Consider the following 18658-nt stretch of genomic DNA (forward strand, 5'->3'; position numbering starts at 1 on the left):
TGTTATTTCCAAAACTAGCATCATTTCTTGGAAACAGGTTTTTTTTTTGGTGGGCCAATTTCTCTTTTTCTCTTCAGGAGTCCCTACTACTCAATGAATTATGTCCACGTCATAGACCATGTTCAATACCACACATATTGTTTGCTCATTATATCCAAACTCCCTTTTGCTGAATCTTTCATTCACACCTGTTCCCACTTGATTACATGTTTTCTGCTTCCGTTCTATTCAGGTGTATAAAAAAATCCCAGAATGCAAACTTGTATCCTGTTGAAAAATCTACATTCTCCTCACATAAAAATCCACGCCCTTTTCTAGTCCCATTGTCCTTCTCTTCTTGTCCCTTGTTTGTTCACAGGCCTTTCAAAAGCTAACTTTTCTGTCTGCCAAGCCACATAAACTGGGCCCAACATGGCCTCAGGGTCATCATACACAGATATGGAAGGGGAAGTTACCTGCCCCATCTGCATGGAGCTCCTAACTGACCCAGTAACCCTGGAGTGTGGTCACAATTTCTGTCGGGGTTGCATCATTTGCTATTGTGACACATGGGAAGAACTGGGGGACTTGGAGTGTCCTGTCTGCAAAGCTGAGATGCAGAAAGGGAATTTCCACACAAACTGGCAGCTGGGAAGCTTAGTAAAAAAAATGAAAGAAAAGAGATTTCATTCAAGAAATCCAAGAACAGAAGAGGCTGATGACCCACATGAGGTATGAAGTAAGGGCTGAAATATCTGACATGATGGGTTTTCTTTTTGGAGGGCTTTTCTCAAAGCCACATCTTTTTAAACAGTGTATTTTAAACAGGGGTTAACAGGGGCTTTTTTTTCTTGTTTTCTTTGTTCTGGCTGTGTGCTTGCCCCAGGCTTCTGAGTGAGGGGTGCGGCTGCTGAGAGGTGGGGTTTCCTATTAGCATGTTTCTCAGTCTCTGGAATCAGCAGAGAAGAGTAGCAGCGGAGAAGAGGATAAAAAAAATGGAGAAGAGATAGAAAAAGTGCACAGAGGGCAACGAGGATGATTGAGGGACTGGAGCACCTTCCTTATGAGGAGAGGCTGCAGCGTTTGGGACTCTTTAGTTTGGAGAGGAGACGTCTGAGGGGGGATATGATTGAAGTCTATAAAATTATGCATGGGTATGAAAAATGTTGACAGAGAGAAATTTTTTCTCTTTCTCACAATACTAGAACCAGGGGTATCTATTGAAAATGCTGGGGAAGAACTAGGACTCAATAAAAGGGAAACACTTCTTCACGCAATCAACGCAGATTGGTGTTTTGAAGATGCTGCTACATGGCGTTTATGACAGCCAAACCAACCCAGGGATAGCTTTAAAAGGCTTTGACAGATTTATGGGGGGAGAAGTCAATCCTAGATGGCTACCAATCCTTGATCCTCTTTAACCTGAGGATTGCAAACGCCCCATGTTTAATGGCTCAGGTGGTGTTTCGGGAGCAACAGCTGCAGAAGGCCATTGCTTTCTTGCCATGATCCTGCATGTGAGTTCTTAAAAGCACCTGGTGGGCCACCTCAAGTAGTAGCAGAAAGCTGGACTCAGTTGGACTTTGGTCTGATCCGCTGGCATGAATTCTGACCTGTTCTTGACCAGAATAGTTCGGTTCTCCATCTGTTGTTCGTTGTTCGTTTGTCTGGCGGTTACGCCGCCCGACGTCGAAAGTTCTCTTAAAGTCGGTCTATCCTTGCCACTCACGCTCCGAACCAGAGTCCTAGCAAGTTCTTCGTGAATGGCAACAGCCGGTTGCGCCAAGGTATTGGGCCATTGTAGAAGTCGTATAATGTGTATTATTATTATTAGGGATTTATATCCAGCTCCATTCCCTACACAGGATTCCAGATAGAGGCCACCCGGAGCGACTCACCAGAAGCCCCATTTCTCAAAAAAGCCTGAGGCTAAAATCCACACTGTTCAAATCGTGGCCCAAGAAAACTCCTTATTAACATAAAACATCAATCAAAACCCCTATGTTCTTCCTTTAAGAAACAAGCGCATTGCGGCTCCTCAAAAACATACACGTTTAAAAATTTTGTTTTTTCATGCTTTCCTGCTCTCAGCCATCCTTCCGCCGGACCTTGTCTGCACGCAATCCCTTTCTATTAAGTGAGGTTCCATCCCATTATATGTAAAATGGCCCTTATCCTGGTCTCCTCCCATTACTGGGAACAATCGAGAGCTGCATCCCCAGCCCAACAGGCTTCACTGCCCAAGGAGGGGTCCTGATCAGCCCCCCTACAGACTTCTAATGAAGTGGGAAATCCAGTGTCACTGTGCCAAGGCCATTGTGAACATGGAAGGAGTAGCAGATGCAGAGGCGTTCCTCCCATTGGGCAAAGTGAGCAGTTGCCCAGGGCGCCACCTTGTGGGGGGTGCCAAAAATGCAGGTGGGATTTTTTTTGAATTTTCAGTGTTTTTTTTCATTTGTGGCCTGCAGGGGGCGCAGTTTTTAGGCTAGCAGCTCCTAAATTTCAGGGAATTTTCAGGAGACTATCCTTATGATATCAGCCAAGTTTGGTGAGGTTTGGTTTAGGAAATCCAAAGTTATGGACTCCCAAAGGGAGTGTCCCCATCCCCCATTGTTTCCAATGGGAGCTAATAGGAGATGGGGGCTACATCTTTAAGGGTCCATAACTTTGGACCCTCTGAACCAAACTTCAATTAAACCTGGGTTTGGTATCGAAATCAAGTAATGGGCTCATGAAGATACTTGGAAATTTTGGTGCTGCTATCTTAACAATTGCACCCCTGACAGCAGGCACACCCTAAATTTCCCCCAAATTCTCCTTTTAAATCCACCCCCTTCCTGCCAAAGCTTGTTTTCTTTCTTTCTTTCTTTTATTCTTTCAATGCCTAATAAAGGTTGTATTATTGTTGTTGCTATTATTATTAAATCCACCCCCTTCAGCATGGTTTTAAGGGGAGAATCTGAGGTCCCCAGTTTAAACATTGAAAGTGATGCTGTTTCATGGTGGGGGAGAATCCACCCCAAAATAGCATCACTTTCAATGTTGTTTAAACTGGGGACCCAAGACTCTCCCTTTAAGGTGGATTTAAAAGGAGAATCTGCACTCCCTAGTTTAAAAACCATTGAAAGTGACACTGTTTCCCCCAATTGGGGGGACTGGATACAACACCATAAAATGTTTTCATAGCAGTAATAAAACATTTTGAAAGCATTTTGAAAATGTTTAAAAAAAATATTTCTGCTGTGTGGCATGGCCCATTTCTGTGTTCAGATTTGTGAGTTGGGGCATGTTCTATAATGTGATGGTGACTTTGAAACGACCATTGTTTGGTCACAGTGGGGAGGGTGGTCCGCCTCATGGGGAGGGCATCAAACACAGAGTTTTGGGCCCAGGGCTCCAGGCCTTGCACTAGGAGTAATCCACCTGAGCAGATGGCAAGAAATATGCATGTCATTCTCAGAAAGTGAGCACTGTGCGGCTGGCAGGGCTCATTTGTAACACTGGTAGTATTATCTGGAGGGGCACCTAGGTGGAGATGCTGTTTGTGAGAGGGTGGATGGACTAGTTTGGAGTTACTTCTGAAAGATGGTGTAAAAATCCCTCGGAGTCTTATCTGCATTCTTGCAGTTCCAGCTTCACCTCCTTACATGTTTTGAATTTGTCATAAGAACACCCCGAGAATGTGCATTCCAAGAAGGGAATGGGGTGGTGTTTGGTGGCTCAGTATTTTTCAAGGTTTCATTCTCCTGGGGGGAAAAGTGGCAATAAAAGGGAGTAAAAAAAACCGGGTTCTGAAAAATGCCAAATTTTCTAACAAGTATTTTGGCATTTTTATGGCTGCTTTTACAAAAAACACCCCCCCGCTTCTTGTGTTTAAACGCAGGATCCAGCCAGTCTGAGCCTCAGCCCTGAACTCCATTTTGCTTCCCTGATTGAGTAATAAGCAGAGTGAGAGGAAAGACCAGGAGACTTTTGCTGCGATTATAAAAGAATACTTTACTTAACTAAATCAGGGTAGGGTATTATGACGATCCCACCGCTGCCACCATATGACGGTATCTTCCTCGGGAGGTTGAGATTGCTTGGAGAGTTACTTAATTCTTATCCCACCTCATCCCGGGTCTTTCCCTCCTATTAAACCTTTTCCAGACAGTTGATTTGCTCTCATCGGCCTGTAAAGTTCAAAACAAAGAAATAAACATAAATGCCTTTTAGAGAAATTCGACCAGTTGTATGTCTTCGAATCTTTACGCATCCTCTGTGCCAAGAGCTGCTTCTTAGCTTGTGCCCATGATAGGAGTCTGTTCCTAGGGTTGCCTTTGTTCCCTCAATTTCCAAGAAACCTTCTGTTCCCCGCTGCCATGAGGTTTAAGCCCTAAACCTTTTGAGTCCTCTGTTTCCATGCCTGCAACCCTGCATTTTTTAAGCTCGTCCCTTCACTCAGAGCCGATCAAAAGCAGTAAAAGATGCTTTTCACAGTCATATATGACTTCCCTTTACCTAGCGAAGGAGAAGTATCTCCGCCACGACAGTTGTACCACTTTGCAATAAAACACAATAAATCCTGTTCTTTATCGCCTAGTACAAATCTTAGTTACAGAACTTTGAGCGGCACACCCGTGAGCCTATTGTCATGCAACCTTCTTGTTGCCTGGTGCATGCACCCTCTTCTGCAACCTTCGGTATCCCGAAAAGTCCCGTCCCCACCCTAAAACCTAATTTATTTATTGCAAAGTGCCAATTCACAGCAATTTAACCTGAATACTGAGGTTTTGAAGTTTAGAAAACAGTTGGCTCTGTGAGGCGTCCATTACTTCAGGAGCGCGTTCATCCTTGGTTGTAGTCCGTGGTTTTCCTTTGCAAGCAACTGTGCAACTCTTCCAATCCGTGAGCAACTGTCTACCTCTAGGAGGGTTTTACCTGTAGCAGGCCCCATTGCCAGCAACCGGAAGCTTACTCCCAGGTAAAGGATCGCCAGCTTCAGTTCTTCACATGAAAATCAGTGGGTTTAAATCATGCGCTAACAGGGTTAGCCTACCACCTCGCTTCCCCAAAAGTGCAGGTCTTAGGTTTTAATGCTAATAACGAGTGCCTGCGCCTACGTGGCCAGCTCTCTGTAGATGGGGTCACCTGGCTTAAGCGCCGCGCTCACAGAGAGAGGGCTCTGAGTGCCACTTCTGGCACTCGCGCTACAGGTTCGCCACCACTGGCTCTTGTATGCTCACCCTCCTTTAAGGTGAAATCCATCTTACAGGTACAAAATAAAACTCCTCGCGGTGCTCTCTCTGAGCGGTAGATTGCAAACAAACATCATAGTTAACTTTATAACCTCTGACCTCCTCGTGTTTCGCCTTCACATATAGCAATGTGGATTAACGGCTCCAATGATTCAATCAATGAACTGGTCGCAAAGACCACTGACCTCACGAAGCTAATTACACATGCCCACAGTTAACTCCCTATTGTCAGGATTGTCAGAAGCACCAGACAAATTCTTGCAAATCCTAACAAAACCCCTCTTCTCAAGTAAGTCATTGTCACAATGCACGCAATGTAATTTGTACCCCTATAAAACATAAAGTTTAATCCTAACAGCAATGCAAAAAAAACATTTAACTTCATCATAACAATGCAAACATCAAAACTCAATCACATTAAAATTTCATGCATAAACTTTCTTGAAGATTTTCAAACTTCGTCTTCCTGTCGTGTATTTCGTGAAGATGTCAGCCACCGTCTTCCTTCCGAGTGGTGTATCACTGGATATCCGATCAGTCCTCCTTTATCATTCATTCCCATTCCCTTAACCTTGATTGCGATGTGTTTACTTCTATTATTGATTCCTTCAGACTTCATCAGGGTGATGCAGGCTTGATTGTCTTCAAACAGGGTGATTGGCTTAGATTCATCTCTGCTAAAGTTCTCTTCCTTGTGTAGCCGAGCAATGATCCATTCCATTTCGCATGCACCCATGTCTGGCTGCAATGCATTCAGATTCGCAGTAGTAGATTGGGCAGTAATAGTCTGTTTTCTACTTCAGTCCAGCTTATCAACTCTCTCCATAGTAGAAACTTCCTATCCAATTCTTTGTTGAAGCAAAAATCAGTGTTGTCTCTCAATCCCAGTTTGCATCCATTCATAAGACTCTACGCTAGTTCTTTGATCTTTGCAGAGTGAAATCCCCTCAATTTCCTAAGTCCATTGTCTTGATCAGATATTGAGCCACTCTCTTTATAGCTTTCCCAATCATGATGAGTTGGTGCACTTGTCTGTTTGCCCTTGCTCAAGATTCCCACAGCGGCTGTAGATATCTGGTCTTGAGACTGTGCTTAGATATAGTAGCTTTCCAATAGCTTCTCTGTATCTATGATTATTCCTCCCATTGGCTCTCCATCATTAAGCTTGAGGTGTATTCAGGCTGCGCTTGGTGTCCTGACATCTTTTCCTTCTATCCTTTTAATGTTCACTGACTCAATGAAGTCCATAATCTTTGCTTTCTGGTTGAGAAGAAATCCTCCTTATCCTAAGTTCTTTTTCCATTTGTATTCCTAAGTACTGCTTTTGCTTCTCCTAGTTGTTTTACTTCCAACAGAGCTTTATTCATTGTATATATAAATTTCTGCTGCATCCTCAACGTGTCTGGCAGCAGAGACTAAAAGTTTATCATCTCAACAAATGTTAGGATGTACTGGTACTGTCCATTTTTTCGCCCTTGAAAACAAACACGGTTCAGCTTGCCCTCTTGCGGAAAACCTTGTTCCTTGAATAAAGCTGTTAGCATCTTTTCATTAGAAATAGTCCCAATATTTCAAATGTCCCTGCACCTCCGTTGATCCTGCCTCGAAAGTTGCAATGCTTAACAATGTCCTGAAGGCTGTCCACTTCCTCCCCTCAGGTGTGGGTAAATGTCGCACATACTTCTCATCAAAGCTAGTGTGGTTCACTCCTTCCAGATTGAACATTTTCAGATTCAACACTTTGCATAACAAACATAGTCATATCTTTGGCATAACTCCTTTGTTAGCTCTCTGGGATCTCCTTTCAGTGACAGGAATCTCTTCTTCCCTCTGTAGTCACTTTGCTCTGGGTCAGACTGTCCAGTTGCCCCTTCTAAACTGGCAGTTTCCAAACTTACACTGGAAGCAACAACTGCTTCACTGACCAACTCTAGTAAATGGTGAGTTCCCCAGGCCTAAAGCCGGCCCCTGCACTGCGCTGCCGTTCTGGATAGGGAGCTTCTGGGAAATTCCCTTCATCAATGTAAACTGTAATTCAAGACTGCCATCCTCGTATTTAGACTTCAACTTGTCCAGTAGTAGTAGGATTTAGGATCCTATAGTCCCTATGAAAGCAGGTTGAATCCTATTAAAACAATTCAATTCCTCAAGTTCCACTCCTGACTCCAACTTTCCAACCTCTTTTCTTTGGGGACAAAGCTAAAAAAAATTTGATCCAAAAAGACTTTAAATGTCCTTCAGTGCTGGCAATTTGCCATGCCATATGCCTTTCATAAGGAGTCTTTCCTGTTGCTGAGTGAATGCTTCTATTGTACAAGTAGTTGCTGCCTCTGCCCGGTAGGGGCTGTAAGCAGGTCTTCACTTCGCATCAACAAACAACGAGTAGCCTCTAAAATAGTCGTGTTGGACTTCATTCAATTCCGCCATTCTGAAAAGGGCTACATTTAATCGATCTAGCGTGCACAATGCCTTCACCTGGCTAAATTACTCTTGAAGATTGTTATTAACAAAATTCCAAAACCATTATCAGAAAAGCATAACCAACCTCTGGAAATTGCCAAAGTCTTGTTTTTCAGCGATGCAAGATAAAGCCCTTCAGCTTATCAACAGTCCGGTCTTTTCGACTTCCAGGGGAAATAAATGCTTCCCCTTTGAACTTACCTTTTTCTGGTTTCACAGATTGTGAGTATGCATACCTGGCTCCTGCCACAAGATTGGCGCCAAAGGGCCTCATCAACTCAACAAATTGAGAGACTTTCCAAGAACTTTACATTACGGCCTTCGCCTCCTTTCTTCTGATTTTGGGGGGCGGTTCCTTTTAGCCTTTAAACAAATCAATACGCATCTCTCTTCAAGTTAAAACTTACAATCAAACACTTTCAAATTCGCAAATCTCTTCAATAAGTTGCTTCACAGACTTAAAAAGAGCGATGACCTAGTTTCTGATGCCAAGAAAATAGACACGTCTTGTGTCTGTAAATGTCCCAGACACCTTCAGAGATTTCTCGTTGACAAGAGTGGGTAATGGGTTTACACTTTCCAGACAGAAGTACTGTCCATGGTGCTTGCAGTGCATGAAATGTCTTATTCAATTCATTTGTCAACAATCTCACAGAAAGTTTCTGTCCCATTTTATTTGATTGTGTCTGGAAATTCTAGTAAACCATTCTATTAAAGACAAAAAGGTTATCTACAGCATTCGGAAAAACCTAAAAAGGCTCTTTCGCAAAACAAAGCGTAAGTACAAGTTCCCTCTTCTGGTTCACAGCGGCCGAATCTCCAGCTTCGCCCACTCCTTCTGGGCAAAAGTTCTACCATCCGCTTCGTAATTCAAATGATTTTATTGCAAGGTTCCAAATCAGTAAAATACTTTTTTATCATGCCGTTCCAATATGCTTTCCTGGTGCCAGAGGCTTCAAACAGAAAACCAAAGTCCTGTTTCTCTCTTGTTTTCAGAATCACTGTGCTAGCAAAACCTTCCCTAGAGCCTCGAAAGAGGTTTTTTCCACTTCTCCTGTGCCTCAGAGGAGGCATACCTTCTTTCCTCTTCCCTTTGGGGAAATCCCTTGTCCCAGACTTCATTTGGCATTCCTGTCAAGGCTAGCTTGCTTTGACCAGCAGGAAGAAGCCACGTGACCTCGGCTTTTCTTCCGCAGGTAAAAACACGTTCTCTGCTGCTTTTGAAAACGTGACCATGCACCTTTTAAAGTAGAGTTTTTTTTCCTTTGAGAAGTTGACTTCTCTTTAAAACCACTGTGCAGCATTCCTCAAGTAATTCAAGGTATAATTTACTGTTAAGATATCGTGTGAGCTTTAAATGTACTGCTCACCGTGAGAATTATAACGTTCTGGCAAACTCGCAAACAAAGCACTTTAGAAAAATCATCATCTAGCAACGTGAGCTCCTCTTGCTGTGTATTTTGATGTCTTTTAAATCTTCCATACACAAATGGTCACTTAGAAATCTTACTTGGGGCCATTCTGCATGCATTACAGTTCGCTGCCTGAGTTATCTTATGAACTGAGGCGATTCAAATGCATATCTGTTCACTTTAAAGATTTCCATAGAGCACGTGCAGAGTGGCAACCAATCGCGAGAGCAGCTTCAGCGATTCTCACCCAGCTCGATTGAAGATATGAAAAGCAAAGGCTCTTTTCTGGATCATCACCAAGTTTAAATTGGTTCTGCGGCTCTATCGCTGGCACCAGCGTCTCTGGGCGGATTCTCTGTTAGAAACATTAACGATATTTCTTGGAGTAAGTTAAATTCTGCAGGCAAGCAGGTCCGCCGTAAATCGAGGGAAAGTTATTTTTCTCTAAACTCACGCAACGGTGGTAAACTGTGGACTTTGACTTACGTGACTCCGTATTGGCACTGGGCGTGGAAGAAGAGGACGCGCTGTTCGTCGCGGGACATGTTGCCTTCCTTCTTCTTATTCTTCTTTCCCATTCAAAATCACCGACTGTAAATCCAAAGTAGGCAGCGAGAAAAAAACCCTTTCCTTTTAAAATCTGCACAGCAATCTCTTTGCCGGTCTCCTCGCAGCTAGTAAGCTGTCTGGGCCTCAAAAACCCAATTGTTGTGTGAAAATCGGCTTCCCATTTGGTAATTGGGTAATAAGCAGAGTGAGAGGAAAGACCAGAAGACTTTGCTGTGATTATAAAAGAATACTTTTACCTCTAATCTAAATCAGTGGTAGGTATACATGGAATAAAACACAATAAAACCCTTACTATTCTAGTACAAACTTAGTTACAGAACTTAGGCATTGGCCATGTGGGAGTCTCATTTGGCCTGTAGGCGTTCTCCTCACCTCTTTAAGGTGAATCCGTCTTTACAGGTGTACAATGCAGAGAAAACCTCGTGTGCTCATGTGCGTTCTCTCTCTCTGAGTGAGACAAAGAGAAAGTTGTGGAGCTAACTTCTATAACCTCTGACCTCAGCTTGCTCTTGCCTCAGTCTGTATAAACAATGTCGGATTAACGGGCCCAAATGACTCAATCAATCAATGAACTGGTCGCAAGACACTGACCTCACTGGCTAATTAACATGCACACAGTTAACCCCTTATTGTCAGGATTGTGACAGACACTTGCAAATCCTAATACTTCCCTCCCCCCTCCCCTGCTTCCTTTGTTTAAATGCAGGATCCAGCCAGGCTGAGCCTCACCCCTGAACTCCATGTGGAATTTGAAAGTGGGGCCGGCCAAGTCCGGTATTCAACTTCAGGCCCCGCCCCCAAACTCCATTCCAGGTCCACCATTCGACTGCAGGAGTTGTGGGGCGGGGCCTGCTGCAGTTCAATGCTAGGCATCTGAATGCTGGACTTGGCCTGGCTGGGCCCAATAGTAAACATAGGTCTGGGAAGCAGCAGGTTGCACAGGTTCAGCTCCACACTTCCTGATGCCTCCAAGGCTCACGTGGAGTTCAGGGGCATGCAGATTTTTCAGGAATGTCTTTAATAACAAGAAACATGTGCGGTACCTTCATTCCCCCCCACCCCCCCAACCAGTATAGAATATCTTCGCTTTAGAATTCAAAAATTTTTTTGGGTTTATTAAACCTGAATCTGAAAATACCAACTTTTTTTTGCCCACCCCAGAGGCAGTGGTGGGATCCAGCAGGTTCTCACAGGTTCCCGGAGAGGAGGTTACTACTCATTTGTGTGTGCCGAAAGAGGGGTTACCAGACACTTCGCGATTTTGCCACGCGATTTTTGCTTTTGCTACGCTCTCCTGGCAGTAGCGCGCAGAACTGGAAGCAAAGTCTAGCAGGAGGTGTAACTGGCGGGCGTGGCAGCCTGCGCCATGCATGTACTCTGCATTCGCAAGCCTACCAAGCGACCTAAGGACTTCGCGAAGCGGCTGCATCCTGCCACAGTTCCCTGCCCAGCAATGTTCTGTACCACCGAATGCTCTGCCACGCTACAATCGTTCCGCTACCAGCCCGCATTGGCGCTATAATCGCCACAGTTTGAATCTCCACCACCATGGGAACTTGTTACCGCAAAAATTTTTGATCCCACCAAATGCCCACTCCGTTCTATATAGTTACTCCAGCAAAGAGGAGTAGAGTGTCAAATACTGTTGGACTCTTTTGAATAAAATCCTCAGGTTTAAAGTGAACACAAATTTAAAAGTGGCAAGTCGCCAGCGTAGAGGTCTTGACTGGCCCATCCAGCGAATGATTGGTCACTGCTCTTGGGGCTCTTGGTGCGTTGAAGATCTCTGGAGGCTCCTCCCCAATATGCCCTGTTCTCTCGTAATTCGATACCTGACAGATGGCTTCTCTCTCCCTCCCTTCTCTCAGAATTCCCTTTTTCAACAGGAACTCCCCCCCAAAAGCTCTCTCTCTGGGACAACATCCCTCCTCCCACCAAATTCCAAATGAAGGCTTTCACTCCCCATTGGGTTATACTTGGTTCCAGAGCATCTCGCGAGTTTTTATATGAAAATGTGTTTCTCCTCCTGAACAAGGCACTAAATTACACCCTGTCATTACAAAGGAGATACACAGTTTGAAGTTTGGGAGGTTGGGCCTTTGAAACCAATCCTGTTTCCCTTCTTTTTGGGCCTCAGGCAGTCGTGGCTGGTAGAAAAGGGAGATTTTGCCAGAAGCACCAGGAAACCACCTTCCAAAGCTCTTTTCTGCAAGGAGGACGAAGCCCTCATCTGTCTGGTCTGTGACCAATCCAAGGAGCACAGAGATCACAAGACCCTTCCTCTTGAGGAGGCCTCCCAAGAGTACAAGGTAGGAAATCAACAAGGGAACAGCTATGGATCCTTCCCTTCCCTTCTCCCTGGTCTCTTCATGGGGAAACTGTCTCCAGTTTCTGCTCCAGTGTCTTTCTCAAGAGGGTTTGAGCAAGTGTAGAATGGAAGATCACATTTCCTCCACCACGCCCAGTCCAGTACCCCCTGCCTTGCATTCTCCCCACCACCCACATCTGAGAGTCTTTCCCTGTTGTTGTTTTTTTAATTCACAGCTGGGTATATTACTATAGAGATATACTGATTGAGAATGTTTTAATGCAAATAAAAAACCCCTCCTGTGGCATGCATGTGGGGTCATGGTGAATCATAGGGAGAAACACAGAGTCAATCTCCGTGCCACAGCCGCACTGGCCCTGTGAATATCTCTGCATTCTTGGTGGGCATCTGAGGAAAACGGAGCATCATCCCAACAGGAGGCTACTTGTGCTCAGTGCTTGTGAAACGTTGTTGAAGATTCCATTACAGATGTAGGGCAGTTACATCTAGTTTGGCCCTTCATGACAGATTTAATGGTTTGCTTCTTGCAAGTTTTATAAGAACTTCTCAAAAAGGAACCAATCTCATTTTGGGGTCTCTCCTCTCCCAGGACCAGTTCTGCAACCATCTGGAGATTCTGAAGAAGGAGAGAGAAAGAATTGTGGGGTGTAAAGCAAACGTGTCGAAGGAAAGCAAAGCCCTGCTTGTAAGTGTCACTACAGCTGGGAAGTCAACAGATTCTAGTGGTTTTTTTGGCGGGGGCGGATGGCATAAAATAGCAGAAAAGTCAACCTATGAGGCATCCCCCCCACCCAGTCTGGAATGTCTGTGCACAGATTAAAAATATCCAAGCAGACCAGACCCCAAAAGTAGACCTGACATTGCAATTCTAAGCAGTTACACCCAAGAACCGGGCTAAGGATTCTGCAGAACTGAACACTCTGGGTGCTCCTGGTATCCTCAATGGTCTCCAAGTGCTGCCTAGTGGATGGGCTGCCCCTTGTTGTTTATCCCAATCTAGGGACCCTCCCTTTTTGTTCCAGAGATACTGTTTGTTACAAAAACAATAACGAAGTTTCGCGACTTTCCAAGGAGAAGGGTTAATTTGCTTAGCCTCCCCACTAAGCTTCAGGCTGGGATGGAGATGGGAAGAGGACTGAGCATGACCATATCTCCGTACTCTTCCCCTATTGTATCTGCTCCCACCACCATAGCTCCCATGACTCCAGGTGACAGGTTTAAAGAGAGAGAGGGAGAAGCTGCATTGCTGGGTGGGAGGAGGGTGGGCAGGGCTAGTTCTCACATGACCAAGACATAGCCAATCACGTTTTGCAAGGTGAGCCGTTGGTGAGCACCCTTTGGGTTAGGTCGGTGAGCTGATTACAAATCCATGGAACAGTAGCAATGTCCAACTCGTATTGTATTAGCCTTTTTGCAAGAATATCATGTGGGACCTTGTCAAAGACTTTACTAAAACCAAGGCATGCTACATCCACAGCATTCCCTTCATCTACCAAGCTTGTAACTCTGTTAACAAAAAGTGATAAGATTAGTCTGGTGTGACTTGTGTTGTAGAAACCCATGTTTATTTTTAGTGATCACTGAATTCCCCTCTAAGTGCTTATATAATCTGCTCTAGAATGTTTCCTGGAATTGATGTCAGGCTGACTAGGTGTTTAGGACTTCTCTTTCCCCCCCTTTTGGAGATGGGGATAACATTTCCCCTCCTCCAGTCTCCTAGAACTTCTCCCGTTCTCCAGGAATTCTCAAAGATTATTGCAAGTGGATCTGAGATTACTGGTTTTGCCAGTTCTTTTGTTGTAGTTCATCAGGTCCCGGAGACTTGAATTCATTCAGAGTAGGCAGGTATTCCAGTACTATCTCTTTATTCTGTGCTGGATTTCCCCCATGCACTTTCAAAGTAGAGTTTCCATTTCCTGGAGAACTTGACTTCTCTTTAAGACCAATTGCAGCATTTCTTAAAGTAATTTAAGGCGTAATCCACTGTTAAATCATCCGCGAGCTTGAAGTACAGCTACGAGTTATAGCGTTCTGCTTGAAACTCACAAGTAAAACGCTTAGAAAATCATCGTCTAGCAATGTGGCTCCTGTTGCTTTCGTATTTGATGTCTTAAATCCTCCATATATTGTAGATGCTCAGTTAAAACTCCCACTTGGGACATTCTGCATGTATACAGTTGTTGCCTGGCGATCTGACAAATTGACTTGACAAATGCATATCTACCATTTAAGATTCCCGCCGACGCGTGCAGTTTTGCAATCCATTGCTAGAAACAGCCTCAGATTCATCCAGAGATGAACATATGAAGAGCAAGGCTCTTTTATCATCGCGTTTAAACTGGCTCTGGGCTCTATGCGCTGACATCAGGCCCTGGCGGATTCCTGTTAGGACATCACGTATTTCTTGGACTTCCAAATTCTGAAACATGCAGGTCGCCACATGAGAGGATTATTTTTGTCTAGTTTTCTTGGCGGTGTTGGCAAACTTCAGGGGCTTGACTTCCGTGACCTGTACAGGCATTCATTAGAAGATCGGTGGCTGTCTGCTGTGGACATGTTATCTCTTCTTGTGTCTTCTTCCCATTCAAAAGCACCACTGTAAATCCAAGATACCTCCGATTGAAGGGCGGCGAGAAAAAAAAACTTTTCTTTTAAAATCTGCGCAATCTCTTTCTTTGGTCTCCTCGCAGCTAGTAAGCTGTCTGGGCCCCATAACCTTTGTTGGGGAATTGTTTCCCTATTTGGGTAATAGAAGAGTGAGGAAGACCAGGAGACTTTTGCTGTGATTATAAAGAAACTTTACTTAGCTTACTAAATCGGGGTAGGGTATACATGGAATTCCAAATGAAGCAGTAAAGCAACTTTCAGGGCAGGAGAAGTGTGGGGAAACCAGCTGTACAGAAACCCATTTCTGATGTGCTTTATCAGTAGCTACACCAGCAACTTTATTAGAGGCTCATTCCGCACATGCAGAATAATGCACTTTCAAACTGCTTTCAGTGCTCTTTGAAGCTGTGCAGAATAGCAAAATCCACTTGCAAACAGTGGTGGAAGTGGTTTGAAAATGCATTATTTTGCGTGTGCGGAAGGGGCCAAAGACAGTTGCTTTACTGCTTTATTTGAGAATCCTGCTTGTTTGGCCTTTATTATTTCATTTGAGAATCACTGTTTGTTGCATTGATAACTTCAGCTGAACCTTATTAGAGCCATAACGTGTTTACTTGAGAAATACATCTCTCTGGCAGGCTGAAAGACACGAGGCCCTTCTTCCGGTTCCTGAATTTTGTTCAGTATCAATTAAAATCAAATTCAGTTTTGAGATTATCTCAGATTAGTATCAAGGGCCACGATTCATTCAACCCGTTCTGTGCCTCTGCTCCTTTTCATGAGATTTGGGTGTTTGTGTAAATGCTCTTTGACGTGTGATTTCTTTCCAAAAAATATCCATGATTCTCTTCTCTCTGAAGGTTAATTGTTGGGATAGGAGATGGTAGGAAATGGGTTGTCGTCTTCTAGGTTTTTTTATTGTGCCTTTTATCTGCCTTCCCTTGAAACACACCAAAAGGCTGCCCCGCCTTTTAATAGCTAAGTGGAAGTCAGGAAAGGATTAAAGGGGAGAGAGAAGGCCATGATGGGCAGGAGAAGGAAGCAGAAGAGGCCAGAGGGAGAAATCTCCCAGCTGAAAATCTTTCACTTCTTGTCTCCTCATTTCCCCCCAATAGCAAATGTTACTCTGGATCCAGACACAGCGCATTCCAATCTCATCCTGTCTGTGGATCGGAAAAGCGTGAAGGATGGAGAAAAAGCTCAAACTCTGCCCAACAATCCTGAGAGATTCGACAGTTATTGTGCTGTGTTGGGCCGTGAGGGGTTCACAGGAGGCCGTCATTTCTGGGGAGTTGTTGTGGGAAGTGAGGGAGGATGGTGGGTGGGGGTGGCCAGAAAGTCTGTGAGGAGGAAGGGACAGTTTATCTTCAGTCCCGAGGAAGGGATCTGGGCTGTGGGGAAGGGGGGAGGAGGGGGCGATTACTGGGCTGCCAGAAAATGCTCTTCTGTTCGCCTATCCCTGAGTCGAGAGCTCAAGACGATCCGAGTCTGTCTGAACTATGATGGGGGTCGGGTGGCCTTTTTTGACGCTGATCGAGGAGCCCTCATCTATGAGTTCTCTGGAGCCTCCTTCTCTGGAGAGACCCTCCTGCCCTTTTTTTGGGTCTGGAGAAAAGGCCACCTCAAACTCTGTTGATACATTTTCTTCACACCAGGAGCATCAAGAAGAAAGTAATGTTTCTCAGGAGCTCCCTCCTTCAGTCCTGTAAAGGCCTCTCCAGACTCCCAGACATTTCCCCCTCCATTCTTCAACACTCCCCTTTTTCCTTTGTATCTTATCTCTGAAAATAACAGTAACACGTTTCATTTTATAAAGAATAACAGGCTGGTTGTCAAGTAAGAGCCAGACTCCACGTGTTAAGCAAGGGGATTTGCATGGCAGCTGTGAAAAAGGCAAACTCTATGCTGGGGATAATTAGGAAAGGAATTGATAATAAAACTGCAAGGATTGTCATGCCCTTATAAAAAGCAGTGGTGGGACCGCACTTGGAGTACTATGTTCAGTTCTGGTCGCCACATCTCAAAAAGGATATTGAAGAGATTAAAAAAAAGTGCAGAGAAGGGCAACGAGGATGATTGAGGGACTGGAGCCCCTTCCTTATGGGGAGAGGCTGCAGCGTTTGGGACTCTTTAGTTTGGAGAGGAGACGTCTGAGGGGGGATATGATTGAAGTCTATAAAATTATGCATGGGGTAGAAAATGTCAGAGAGAAATTTTTCTTTCTTTCTCACAATACTAGAATCAGGGGGCATACATTGAAAATGCTAGGGGGAAGAATTAGGACTAATAAAAGAAAACATTTTTTCATGCAACGTGTGGTGTTCGGAATATGCTCCACAGGAGGTGGTGATGGCCACTAACCTGGATAGCTTTAAAAAGGGCTTGGACACATTTATGGAGAAGTCGATCTATGGCTACCAATCTTGATCCTCTTTGATCTGAGGTTTCAAATGCCTTAACAGACCAGGTGCTCAGGAGCAGCAGCAGCAGCAGCAGAAGGCCATTGCTTTCACCTCCTGCATGTGAGCTCCCAAAGGCACCTGGTGGGCCACTGCGAGTAGCAGAGTACTGGACTAGATGGACTGTGGTCTGATCCAGCAGGCTCGTTCTTATGTTCACTCTACATCTAAAAGCTAAAGGACGAAAAAACCCTGCAAATGCAAAACTTTTTATTTTTTTATTTATTTATTTATTGGGTTTATAGACCGCCCTCCCCCGGAGGGCTCAGGGCGGTGTACACGCTGGTGTGGAGAAATTGGTTATACCACTTTAATTTCTCCAACCTGTAGCTGTGTCAGCTAAAAGTCATGCCCAGCTGTAAACTATGTTCTTTCTGAATAGGACTCTTATAATCTCATTAAGCATTTACATCTGTTAGCAATTATGACTGTTGACCAAGCTGACTCAGCAAATTACCATGATAATGTTATTGGTGTGTTTATACCACCTGACCGGTAGTTTAGGTATAACTACCTTTCAATGCTCTCATTATATTCATTATATGCATTCTATCTTTTCACTGCTGTTACTGTTTTGATATCCTGCCTGTTATTTGAAATATTTTCAACTAGTTAATCTCTGCCAGTTAGTCTTATCAGTAATATTTATGATTATTCTTTGCTTGCATTGGCTGTAAGGAAAGCGACGCTACCGAATGTTTTAAACTGTTATTTTTTATTTTGCATATGCATTATCAGTCATTTTGTTTATTGAGCAGGAGCAGCGCTCAATAAACTTTAGAATATATTTTTCTTAAAAGCTTTTGTGTTCCTGTATTCTTGTGTGCATTTTTACAAAATCCCAACCCACGTTTCTTTATAAAGAGCAGGCAGCAAGCCTAGCTCTTTGGTTACACTGGTGTTCAGTGTAAAATATCAGCATACACTGATGCCTCCACAATAATTAAATATATACAGGAAAAATATGTATTAGGGCAACTGCCTTTACAAAGAAAATATACAAAAGGCAAAAGTATGTAATAGGCCCACTGGAGGCTGGCCAAGAGTTTTCATTCCACGGGGCTGGGGGGGGGGGGGGGGGGCCAATTCCAGAGCAGAGTATCTTGGACCAAAGATCTTCATTCACAGCCCATTCTGCAATTTCATTGCCACGTCTGCCTGCTGCACTATATTTCAGTGGGCCAATGTATAAGGCAGGTGGCATTCCTGGCTGCCATTATAGCCCATGGACGTGCCAGGCTCTCCCTTTGTGCCCAGTGGGCAATCCTGCCATTCGTTCCCGTACTTCTCTTCCCAGGCGAGTGAGCGCTACCCCCTCCACTCCACCCCCCACCTGCCCCCGACCCAGAGCATCCCCTCTGCAAACCCCCGGGACTGCTTCCCGGGGAGCTCAAAGGAGACCCCTCCATCCGTAGCCCCAGAGGTGCAGGCAGAGGCAGTGCCCCCCACCCCCACATGTGCAGAGCCTCCCCATCCTGGCGCCCGGCTGCTTCCTGCTGGCGCATGGTCGGGCAGCAGGGGCAGGCGGGCAACCAGGCCATGATCCGTCCTTTCCTTTCCCTTCCTCGCCCTGGGGGGGCTCCACGAGAAGCCCCGTCCCCAATC

At 44.7% G+C, this 18658-nt stretch overlaps 1 protein-coding gene across 1 annotated transcript; it reads left to right on the forward strand.

Moving 5' to 3' along the window:
• The first annotated feature begins 411 nt into the window (after positions 1-411).
• Positions 412-18358, forward strand: LOC125429986 (E3 ubiquitin-protein ligase TRIM39-like). Its single transcript, XM_048491624.1, has 7 exons — positions 412-711; positions 10365-10432; positions 11796-11967; positions 12577-12672; positions 14678-14732; positions 15710-15898; positions 18351-18358. The coding sequence occupies exons 1-7, from the start codon at positions 412-414 to the stop codon at positions 18356-18358; spliced, it is 888 nt and encodes a 295-aa protein (XP_048347581.1).
• The last annotated feature ends 300 nt before the right edge of the window (positions 18359-18658 follow it).

The sequence above is a fragment of the Sphaerodactylus townsendi genome, linkage group LG03 (assembly GCF_021028975.2).
Source record: "Sphaerodactylus townsendi isolate TG3544 linkage group LG03, MPM_Stown_v2.3, whole genome shotgun sequence".
Taxonomy (NCBI): domain Eukaryota; kingdom Metazoa; phylum Chordata; class Lepidosauria; order Squamata; family Sphaerodactylidae; genus Sphaerodactylus; species Sphaerodactylus townsendi.

Coding starts and splice junctions, on each gene's coding strand:
- LOC125429986 (XM_048491624.1), top strand. CDS start 412: ATGGCCTCAGGGTCATCATACACAGATATGGAAGGGGAAGTTACCTGC. Junction 11,968..12,576: donor AGGCCTCCCAAGAGTACAAG/GTAGGAAATCAA, acceptor CTCCTCTCCCAG/GACCAGTTCTGCAACCATCT. Junction 12,673..14,677: donor AGGAAAGCAAAGCCCTGCTT/GTAAGTGTCACT, acceptor GTCTCCTCGCAG/CTAGTAAGCTGTCTGGGCCC.